The sequence below is a fragment of the Nothoprocta perdicaria genome, unplaced genomic scaffold (assembly GCF_003342845.1).
Source record: "Nothoprocta perdicaria isolate Ctin4 unplaced genomic scaffold, notPer1 scaffold_112, whole genome shotgun sequence".
Classification (NCBI taxonomy): Eukaryota; Metazoa; Chordata; class Aves; order Tinamiformes; family Tinamidae; genus Nothoprocta; species Nothoprocta perdicaria.
The window spans coordinates 2,381,705-2,394,005 of NW_020454228.1; the positions used below are offsets into that span (position 1 = coordinate 2,381,705).

At 36.4% G+C, this 12,301-nt stretch overlaps 1 protein-coding gene across 1 annotated transcript in view; it reads left to right on the forward strand.

Moving 5' to 3' along the window:
• PHEX (phosphate regulating endopeptidase homolog X-linked) overlaps nucleotides 1-12,301 on the forward strand; it is a 94,329-nt gene that overhangs the window by 57,794 nt on the left and 24,234 nt on the right. Inside the window, exons 13-15 of the mRNA XM_026052091.1 lie at nucleotides 3,727-3,804; nucleotides 5,430-5,533; nucleotides 11,264-11,322. Coding sequence (XP_025907876.1) covers nucleotides 3,727-3,804; nucleotides 5,430-5,533; nucleotides 11,264-11,322 — 241 coding nt within the window. The remainder of the gene's footprint in view (nucleotides 1-3,726; nucleotides 3,805-5,429; nucleotides 5,534-11,263; nucleotides 11,323-12,301) is intronic.

A 12,301-nucleotide genomic window follows, 5' to 3' on the forward strand; every position in this document is an offset into this window, starting at 1 on the left:
TGACAGAGATACATAGGCAGTTGCCACACAGATGGTTACTATACATTTGTCACATTTTGTTTTCTTTCTCTGTCTGCGTATATATGGCTCCTGGAAGACTGATCTTTTAAACATACTTTTTAATTGTATTAGAGAGAGAATACTGACTGGATTTGGCAAAGAGGAATTTTCTACTTTCTTGTGCTGTTGGGTAAGGAGTCTTCCATCTTCATTGAGCATTGTTTAAGCAAATAGCAAAGTTAATCAAGGAAGCAAGACACTTCAAACACAAAAATTCAGCAATGTCTGCCCAGTGAGATGTTTTATAACTCATCTGTTGGGTGAGTAGGGTTGCATGGTGTGCCAGCTGGCTGGTTTGGATCTGATCCAATGTCCCTGGATGATTATAGGAATCACGGGGACGTCAGCAAGTTTCCAAATTCCCTTTATGGGTTTGTTTCAGCTCCTGGTGAGGTCCCCTCCACCAGTAGCACCACATCCTTTGCTTTTGGCATTGGGGGACTTGCTGGTGTGCCTTCTGGCACATTGCCCGTCTTTCCTTCCCAGATGCCTGGGCCTCATTCCAAGCCAGAGTCAGGATGCTGGGACAGTCCTCGGGAGAAAGGGGTCTTCTTGGTCCCCGGGACCAAGCAAGATCTGTTGCTTCCACACCACTGTGTAATACTCAGTGGGGACAAGGTGTCTGTGGGATGCTAGCTCGGTAGCATCCCAAGGGACATGATTGACCTGTATGTTTTCATCTGCCTTGCATAGTGAGAGCCATACGGTGAGATGTGAATTGTATGCAACTGTCTTGTACTATTTTTCTCTCCATCAGCTCTTGTTCTAGATGTTCACAAGAAGACTCCAAAGAGTAGCATTGATTTGCTATTTTTGAAGGTGCAAAAGCTTTTGTTTTCCATAAAGATATTTAACATATACCTAGATTTCCTATGAATTAACTTCATCATGTAGTAACAAGGTGCGTGTTATTTGTTTACTGAGTCTTTGCCACTCTATATGACTGATAGAACATTTAAGAAGGTATCAGAATTACGGTCTTAGTCAGCTCTGTCTTGGTGTTTATTCATTATAGAGTATATAATTGCATTTCTTATTTACTCAGATTTCTAAATCCAAAATACTGTGGTAAGAATTTAAGTAGTTTAGTAGTTGCAGAGTTTAATGCAATGAAGTAATATATCTTTCTTGTATTTATTTTACAAAATAGAAACAGCTTCAGAAATTGATAAAACATCAAATACTAGATGCTTCATTACCTTTTTAGCTGGCTTTCAAAAAAGCCCTTCAGATAATCCTTCAGAATTGGGCCTGGGGCTGTCATCACTTCTTTAAGCAAAGAAGTGCACTGCTCTGTGGTAGCACTGTCAAGACTTAGGCTTGCTTCAGTCCTTTGTTTGGAGCCTGTAGGGTGTGAATCTCTTTGCTTTCATTTGTAAGGTATAACATAACAAGGAAATGCTCTTTTATTATGCACTGAAAGAAAATCAACAATTTTTTTGATCAACATTGTACTGTCTAAAGAATCAGTGAAATGACTTTGTGCTGATGCACTTAATCTTTATCACTTCTGTCAAAATTGCCATCGATTTTTGCAAGTTGCACTCTAAATTGTTTTTAAAGGGGTGCCTCTTTATCATACAAATTTATCACTTTAGTGAAAATGTTAACAGAGTTATTCATATAGACTTAAACCAGAGACTACTTCGTTAAGTGATTTGAATGATTACTGTTTTTGTGTACTGACTGATCTCTTTTCCATGTGCAAAATATTTGAAATTCATTTAGCCTGTTTAAGCAGTTGGCTTAATAAAAATTTAAACAACTGCTGAATTTTCCTTTTTTACTTTCTAGAGTCTAATATAACAACTAGTGCTGAAACCTTAGAAGTGAAAGGTTAGTTTTTCAGTCCCTTGAAGAAGTTCAGTCAGATGGACCTGACAGAACCCAGAAGCAAAAATTAGATGCTATTCTACAGAAGCTTGCAGACTAATTGTGCTTCCTCCCTCCTCTCTTTTTTTTTTTTTTTTTTTTTCCTAAAGACATTTAAAAATATATTTTAAAGGCTGCTATACCTTCTGGAAAACTGAGAAAATGTTCTATTGAGACTTAATTTGGCTCATTTCATATTTCCTGCTCAGCATTTGTCTTCTATTGTTTTTCTATCACTGGGGATATTTGCATGACAATGGAATCTTTCTTGCTTAAGAGTTCATCTGCTCCTGCTGCTAATTTCCTACCTGAAGTTCCAATCTTCTGTTTGTGACATCTTAATTATCTTAACCACATTTAACTGCGATGTCACAAATGGAGGATTATGACTTTGGGTTGCAAATGAGATTGAGATATTGAAGGAGTCTTTAAAAAATTCTAGAAAAATAAAAGGGGAGACAAAATAGCTCTGGTTAGCCCAATGTGGTCTCCCACCAGCTTCCTTTTTACAGCTGTGGAACAGCTGTTTCTAATTTCTGCCATCTTTGGTCTTCCTAGGAGGTCCTTCTATGGAGACACTGTGGAGGGGAAGAAAAGGCCTAGGGTTTTATTGGGGAAGGAAGGTAATCCTCCCTTGAGCAGCCCCCGAAATGCAAATGGAAATAGATAGGTTACCAGCAAGGCTAGGAAGCCTGCTCACCAGGACTGGATTGCAGGGCTGGCATGCCCAGAGTTGATTTAAAGGTATGCTGAAGACTTAAGGAAGGATTACGTTCTGCTTCCTCAGCCATAAAAAGCAAAAGCTTTATGCTATCCTAGGCCATCATGGGTTTAATTTATGCTATCGCTTTGACATATTCTATTTCTGTATAAGTCCTCTAGTCCTCTTATCCTTTTGTATCTTTCTACTTTTCCCTTGAAAATGCATTGTTTCCATAGACATTCTGGATCACAGCATGGCCTCTTGTATTTTCCTGTGAGCTTTCATGAGGACATTATTGAACTTGTTTACATACTTATGCCATGATTTGTCAAGTGGGAATACTTAACCCACAGCTACTAATGCTTCACACTACAGTGTTTATATAGGTTGTGCATAAATACTGAGACAAGTTCATGACTCCAAAAAAGAATAAACCTGAGTTAATGAAAAGTGTCTTATTTCAACACCAGTACTGACTTTAGGATCAAGTAAAGTAGAGGGATGAAAGAGCAGAATGAAACAAAGATCAGCCATGTGATCTAAAGAAAGTATGATCTACTTGAGAAAAGAGTGCACCCATTCTCAGCGAATGTAAATGGAAGTGACTTTCAGTGGAAATATGCCAGTCTTTACATTCAGGGGCCTATGTCCATCCTAGTACCAAGTGTATTTCAAGTATATGTGGAAGTGTTCCAGCTGCTGCGCTATGGCAAGATGGGTTCTTTTTCTGTTATCTTTTGGAAAACATCATTGTAAAAATAAGCATTTGACTATCTGATTAACTCAAAAATCATTAGAGAAATTAAGCTGTTAGGAATAAAATTTTGCACTCAAACACTGCTTTAAGTTTGCAAAAAGCTCTCTAGGAGTCAACAAAAACATGGCACTAATCTGGGAGCAAAGATGCGTCTCTGTACTGTGATACAACACTGATTTGTGGTACCAAGTTTACCTTGTAGGCAAGTTGGTTTAAAGTTGAACTATGATGCCTTCTGGGAGGCATAATAATTCATGATGAGAAAAGGATGAAAAAGAAACTTACACTGAGAAATGGTGAAGTCTTCCAACTTTTTTTTTTTTTTTTTCCAAAGGCTAAAGCAGTTATGGCAAAAGTGGGTTACCCTCAGTTCATAAAGAATGACACATATATTAACGAAGACATCAAAACAGTAAGTGTCAGCATTCTTCTTTTACATATTGCAGCCATTCTTTGCTGTTTCACCACTGTCTTAAATCAAAGAAGTGCTTTTATTTTTTACCCTTCTGGAGTTCTGCTTGCTTCCTTATTTATACATCTTGAATTAAATATGTGCGCTCTTGTGTCTAAACTGTCAACACGAGGGTGTCTATGTGAGATGGTCCCCAGGCCTGCTGGGAGTAAAATGTGCCTGGATAAAAAATAATAAAACAAAAGTGTTCTTGGTATTAAACAGTATTAAGGTAAAAAATAATTCCTGTATTTAGAGCTGCATTAATAAAAAAACTACTCAAAATTAAATTCTTTTAAAAAAAAAGAATATCGTATTTCTCCTCAGAATATCATAACTCATCTGTACCATCTATGTTCTTCAACCCTTCTCCAGACTATGCATTTTAGTTATTCTTATTAGTTATAATTGTGCCTAGAAGTCCTTGTAGTATAGCCTCGCTGTGCTGGGTGCTGGACAAGAACACTTTTGGAGGATTTGTTCGTTATGGCAGAGCCAGTATCTGTTCAGTCTCATTAACATAGGAAGGCAGATGATTAAGAATTCTCATTTTCCAAAGGAGTGACTCTGGCGTCTATAGGATGAGTGGTATTATCTGTAGTCACAGATGATGTGGAACCACAGACTGAATATGTAACCACAAACATCTAAGTCACAATAGAAATATATTTGCCAGAGAGAATAAGTAAAGTGAGAGTAAATAAAGAGAGAATAAATAAGTGAGAAGTATAATTAATACAGAAACCTGTGGAGAACCAACTCTACAGACCAGTCCTTGTTTATGGAAAGAGCAGAGATGCTACTGTGAACCCCGTTGTCTCTGATGTAATGAGAATATGACAAGCTTTACCTTTCAGGTTAGGGAATTACTCATCCAGATAAGCAATAATGAAAAATCCATGCTAATCGGGGTTGTAAAACCATAGTTTTAGGTAGAACTTGATCACACATGCTAGAATTGCTTCAAACTAATGATAGCATATTCAGATGGATTTATAAAATATTAACCCCTTTTCTTGCATGGTTAGTCATGTCTGTGGGTTTTGCTAATAGATTTGGAGGCTTATGGAAACCTGGAACCCTATGTCTCTAAATACCAATGCATATGAGAAATGATAAGAAAGCACAGCAGAATTTTCTAAGGGAGTACAGTAGTTTAAGATATTTGTAACAAAATGTAAAACAAAGTGAAAAGAAAGGGCATGTACTGCATTTTGGAAAGTGATTCTATAATATGCTTTCAAAATGAAAACAGTTCTATTTCCTTATGAATGAGTCTGTCTCAACAATGACCATAGAAACGTATGATCTCCAATTATTCATAATTCTCAATTCCTCTCTGCTTCTGGTCCAGACAAGAACATTTTTGATGTTCCCATCCTTTTCGCAGATCTGTTCAGCCATTGCTTTTCTTTTCTAAAAAAACTTTAAAAATATTTATTCTTCCTATTAAGTGTGAACATTTTACTTCTTTTGGTAACAGATTGATATTAGGTAATTACTTGTTTAAAATAAAATTTCTAATTTTGATATTAGCTTTTGTTTTCTGGACATGTTTTAAAAATGTCCATGCTTTATCTATACAGATGAAGTTTACAGAAAGTGACTTTTTTGGCAATGTATTACAAACCCGCAAATATACAGCCCAGTCTGATTTCTACTGGCTTAGAAAAGAAGTTCCAAAAACAGAGTGAGTAGATAAAACAAAAATGTACATAATCTTTTAAAATATTCTAATTTATTTTTAACATTTATATAGTTTATATACAGCAGGATATTAAAATACAGAAGGTCTACAGGGACCAAAGATTATTCAGAAACTTATTTTTATCATGAAATCACATTTTATGAAGTTCCAGGTATTTCTGTTCTGATGCACACTAGCTGTATGCTTACGGCTTAAGCTTTAAGTTCAATGAAAAAAAGGTAATTGAAACTCAATTAAAATTGGATTATGTCTCTTGGTCATATTTAGAATTATAATAATACAGCAGGGATTTATGAAATACATTTCCTATGAGTGGAACCATTAGTAAGGGATAATGGTATTATTGCTATCAACAGCAATCAGTGTTGTTAGTTACCTGCTGTTGATAGCAATGGTATGGAATAAGATATCATTTAATTTAATGTTACGTTTATTTATTTATAAAGCTGAGAGTACATATTGTGTTGCATACAGTCATCAAATACGTGGGAGAATCAATCTCCTTTCTTACTGGTGGGTAATCAAATCCTTAAAATGCAAATTAAAACCTAAATAGAAGTTAATTAGTCTAATCACACTACTTAAAAATGGCTCCTTCTACGCAGAGACTCTGAAATCAGTGCCACTGCTTAATTTTTGGGGTTGCATTTCCTTATGGCTCCAGTATTTCTTATTCATGCTGATTTATCCCTTTCTTCAAGAAGGATTTCACATCATCAGCGAGGCAGGTAGGGGATGTCAGCAGGGCAGTGAGGGTGATGGAATTTGCCACACCATGTTTGAGGGTATGTTTATGGTTTAATTTTATCTGTGAATTTTACCTTCTATTCATACTCTCTTGGATACTTTAAGAATTAATCCAAAGAAAATGGTTTTGTAGGATTTCCTGCAGCCTTGGAAGCCTGAGCTGGAGCATGATAATACGTATTCTCTTCAGATCACCAGTATATCCATGAACAATGAACAATTCTGCTACTCACAGAAATAGAGATCAACAGCCTTTATCCTTCACCCTCATGAGAAGAGTTGTGGCTGTGTTAATGCAGGCCAAATAGATTCTTGGCACGATAGGAAATGTCAGCTGTAAGAAAATTAATTGGCAAGTAATCCCTGAAATATACAGCTCAAGAGCCATAATCTGAGAACTGCCACCTCACGGGAATGATTAAGAAAAGAGAAGGATTTGCTCCATTGCCCACTACAAGATTGAATACTTCCTTATGCTTGTCTTTCCCATTGTCTTTCAAGGACTACTTAACAGCAGGCTCCTCATTGCCTTAGCCTTGCCCCAAAACAGGAGATCTTTTCTAGTCTACTTTTATCCTTTCATTGTGAAAAACAGGTAGATCCAATGCCCACAAAATAGCTCATCCTAAATCTCAAGGAGGAGGAGCAAGTGGGTGTGAATTGCCCCTTCCCTGCGTTCACCATGGTGGAGAGAGGTGCCTCCAGTTGGACTGAACATACTGGTGGGGAACGGGGACCTATCAACATAAAACATGTCAAATCTGGCCTCAAACATATCTACTTTCTACAACTTTCTGCTTTTTTTTTTCCCCTAAGTTTTTATCTTTTGTGGCACTCCACAGATCACTGACCTACGCCAAAGTATGGCATTGTGATAAAATATAATTTTCCTTGGGATTTTGTTTTTTTATGATTTTTTTTGATTTCTTTTCTTCTTTTCTCTAGTTCAGTAGCCTTCAGCAAAACATTTATATTTACAGGTAAATAGCTATGATAAGCTGATCAATGCTACGAACTGAAAAAGGTACATAAAACCATGTTTTAAAATATTGTAAAACTATTTAAGGAAATCGTTTAATATAATCTAAGAAAGAAAACAGATAGTTTACCATGTAGTAAAGTAATACCACCCCGAAAAGGTAAAACATTGCCCTCATTTACCAAACAGTTCACATTTCCCAGCAATATCATTTCAAACTAAACTATCTTTCCTCAGTATCGCTCACTATATAGAAAATCAAAGTGATAGATCACTGGTTCGCTCTGAACTACAGTGAGACCATCATGAGAGGAACAGGAGGCAGAAGACAAAGAATTTGATAAAAGCACAGAATCGCTGTTGGGAATGTGAATGTGAATGTGAAAGCAGAATGTTTATTCTGGTAATACAACGTTGTCATACTCTAAGAAGAGGAAAAAATCCCCAGGCTAGGATCACCTGTCGAAATTCCTTGTCCCCTGTTTTTCTGCCTCCTGACTTAGCAGTTGCTTACAGCAAAGGGAGTAGGGAGGCTGTCTGGTACAGCATTGTTCAGACCAGAACTGGAGATGTATCAGACGTCTTTGAGACCAGGCTGGTCCCCACAAGCTGCAACAGGCCTCTGCCTGGCAGTCTGGACTGGGAGGTGAATCTTCAAATCCTGAAAAGGAAGAAGTCTGAAAATAGACTGACAAGCAAAAACAGAAAACACATTTTCAAAAGTCACCTTGAAGATTTACGCCCCTTTAGAAGTTTTTGCTTCTTTTCTTTTCTGGGCAAGAGGTCTTCCAGATTTCAGCTTATTAACAGCTTCATACTGTCTTTTACTTCCAACCAGTTTAAATGCATTATACATTCACAAGTTCTTTTTTTTTCTTTTTTTAATTTATGGGATTTTTTCAATTATATTTTTTATACTTTGGACTTTGAACACCAAATTCTGTTCTACCTGAGTGATTTCTTATAATTCAGAAAGTGAAGAAAACAAACAGCAACTTCAGTTTAAGCTTTAGAGAGATTAAAAAAAAAAAGTAATGGTTTTCCCTGTATTGTAGCTATTCTCAGTCATCTCATTTCATGACTGCCAATGCCGTACACTACACTCTTAGCTCAGATAGATAGGTATTATAGAGGTAATTGTAGCATAAACAAACAGCTGCTTCACTTGCTAACATGGTGCAGGTTTCAGATTTCATATTTTTCAAGAGAAATCTCAAATTTACAGATGTCAAATCTGCAGCATTAGGCTGGGTTACAGGAGCTGATAAGTTAATGTTACAGGATATCACTCAAAGCTGCCCCTCTTTCAAATGCACATAAGAAGTGAAAACAGTTCCAGCTGGTAGTTAATGGGAGCTTAGAATTTCTTATGCGTGTCCTTTTTCTATCTTTGTGCAGATAAGTACATTTTTTGTACCTTAGCAGACTCAAACATACTGAAATTCTAACCAGACCTAGTGCAATTGCCCAGCTAAGCTGACTTTGAGCAGGATTACAAATGCTACTTCTAAACATGCCTCACCAGATTTACTCAACAGTTTAACCTCAACAGATATTTATTACAGATCATGTAGTTAGTTGATGTATTCTTAATTAAGGTCTGTCACTGAAGGCTTACTCATTTGAATGAGCTCACTGATAGCATGAGGGATGTGAGGTGAAGTTGTTCTAGTCTGAAAAGTAGCAATCAAAGTTTTTTCTGTTCTTCTTATGGAAAATGCTTCCTAAATCTTTCTGAGAGTGACTCAGAATGATGCAACAAAATGCTGGAGTGTAAATATACTCCTTACTAAATGGCAAGTACAAAATTAATCAGTGCACTGTGTCACCTGAGAGCTCTGCTTTTCATGGCTTCTTGGTATGGCTATCACATCTTCTGTTTCTGTCTATTTAAAAATATAACACATTTATGCAGGATAGTTCTTCAGACCTCCCATGTAAAAGAGATCTGTAAACAATGTAGTTCACTTTTATCTGAGAAAAATGAGACTTTTGTCAGTATTTGGTTTATACTAGGCTCTAGAAGCAGGATGGGCTCTGTCCTTGTGGATTGCAGTCATGCTGGTGAGTAGATGTGAAGAAGGAAAGGAAAGTCTCAGGATAGAGGTGTTGTGGTGAGTCTTAGCATCTAGTATATAAAGGCCTAATTGTGAGGCAGGTCCATCAGCATGAGAGCATGACAGCTGTGTTGCACTATAGCCACCCGAGAGCAGTCACATCAGGGCTTCAGGAAGGATTTTAATTAGAGTTCTGCCTTTGTCAAAAGGGCCAAGATCCTTCAGGCCTACTAAGCCTTACAGTTTGACTGAAGAGCAGGTCCGACTTCACAAGTAGCTACTTGTAGCCTTTCACCCTCCATTCACAGAAACTGTTTGCTTCTGTGAATAAATGTGAAATTACAATGTAGTTAATTAGACCCTCTTTTTTTTTATTCTCTCACCATAAGCATCCTTTATGCAGTTTTCCCTTATCTAATTTTATTATTGCTGACATTTTATCTCTTTATTACAGGAAAAAAAATCTTATACCATTCCTCCCCTTCAGAATTTCCAAAATAGGCTAAGTTGGGAGGATTATCTATAGACTCTATTACAGTCTATAATGGTTAAGGTATTTACATGACATCATCTTGCGAGATTTTCATTGGTTAGTTTTCCTAGTTGCTGCACTGTGAAAGAAGCTGTCCATCTTGAACATGAGAGAGGCAGATAGATTTACTGATAAAAGGCAGAGCGCTGTCGTTCTAAAACTCTCCTCTTTGTTGCATTGTTTATGTGAGGACCTCAGTTGTCAGTCAAAAACACAATCAGGATCAGCAGATAATTTGATTCTACTACTTTAAAGCAGTGACTGTGTTCTTGAATGTAACTGCCATCATGTTTTCCATGTTCTGAAAGATCTTTCTTTGTCTTACTCTTTGTTTAGAAGCTCTTATCTCTTCTCTTTGGACATTTTTTTTTCAAAGTAATTCCATCGCATTCATTGCTTTGGATTTGTAAAACTTTAGTGAAATATACTGCCAAAGAGAGTAAGATTTTTTTCTGTATGGGCATTTATTACAGCTGTTTCTAATTTATTATGAATTAGCCACTAATTCTCATCTTTATTACTTAATCCTCATTCTTCATTATAAAAAATATTAGATTAAATATTGGGCTCAATGAAGTCAGAATTTCACCCTGAGGGGGTTGGGGTCTTGCTGAAGCTTACTGAGATTTATTTCTACTGATTCAGGTGAAACTATTGTTGATATATATAACTTTAGGCTAAGAAGGTTCATATTTACCTTTTAGTTTTCACATCTAGGTTTCTTTCCAGTCTGTAGTGTCAGTCTAACTTTGAGATGGAATGCCAATATACCTTTTTAAAATTTCTTTTCTGATGTAAGTGCTCCATTTATTTATGGTCACACAGATAAAATTAGCAGTGTTGCCTGAGTAGGGTACGGATGCTGAAGCTGTTCATTTCTAACTTCAGTTTCCAGATAGGACCCACTAATATCACTGGTATCATCCTAAAAGACTGAGACCACTTCACTCATTTCAAACTGCTGTCCACTAATTTTCAGAGAGAGTTTCTCCACACATGGTTGAAAGACAGGTATAATAAACACTAAGAGGTTTTGCTGCTGCCATTAGTGTTACATCTCTGTTAGGTGAAGTCAGGAAATCAGTCTGTCAGCATGGCAAATCTCACAAGCACAACAGTCACAAAATAAAACATATTAGGTATTAAGAAACTTAAAAATTACTCTCATTAAAATTCGTTTCAACATGCATTTAAATGAAACCATTAAACAATGGACTTCAGTGGTCTGGAAAACATAAACAGAACATTTTGAATTACGGAAATAATTGAAGGTTTATGTATTGTAGGTCTTTTAATTTTTAATCACTTTTCAATGAGTGAACTTTTTATCTTTGTTGGTTGTGTTCATAAAGATACTTAATTGTACTGACAATTGATTTCTTCTGCTCCTACTACAGGTGGTTTACAAGCCCAACTACTGTTAATGCTTTTTATAGTGCATCTACCAATCAGATCAGTGAGTATCTGACTTTTGAGCCTTATTTTGAAGTGTATGTTTGGAAAATATAAGTAGCAAGCTACATATATCTGTACTGTTCATGTGTTTGTGGCAGCAAGCCAGGTGTGATGAAAATCAGAAGCTCAGAAACATGGTAATTCAGCTATGATTCATCTTAAGTTTATATGAGTAAGGGCTCATATGCATTTGAGTTGCCCTGCTTCAGCTGAGTTGTAGCTACTGCTTGTATCCGTCCATTGCAAATATGGAAAAAGATTTGTTAACTCAAATTTCTCTTCTTAAAGTTTAAAATAATATTTCTGTCTTCTACTTGCTGTTGGACAAACATGCACATACATACCTTCTTAAATATGCAGCATTCTTTAATTGATTTTAACTGATTTTAACTCAGTCCTATGCTGAGTGCCAATAAAAAAGATTAGAGGAGACTATGATATAGATTGAGAAAGCTAAGAAATGCTCTCCAACAGAGGTGTTCAAAGGCATTCACCTTCAAGGACAAGGAGTGGTATCTGTAATTAAATTCTTGGCTGCATACTTTGAAGTTATTCAGTAAGTACAGTACAATTCGTCTTACACTATTTTTAGTTCCAGGTTGTTTTTAGACAGCAGAATCAGACAATGCCTGTTTTGGAGGTTTGCGAAATATAAAGCTGAGTTTTTCAAAGATGTGCTTGGTTTTGGATCTTCAGTTCTACTCACTTTAATGGGAGTTTACATAGAAACCTAATTGACCTTAAAAGTCAATACTTCTATTTCTAAGACTAATAATGGATACATTACAGAAACACTTTACTTTTTCCTTGATACCTTTTCAAGTTATATCAGTCTTTCTTATTCTGTGCTGCCAGGGTGTGGAAGGCTGTCTGCTTTAACTTCCATGATTTTGGTCACCAAGGACAGGCTTGTCAAAAATTGCTGAGTGACTCCTCATTTTTCTGAATCTCTTTTGATCACACAGTAAAGTGTGTTTGAA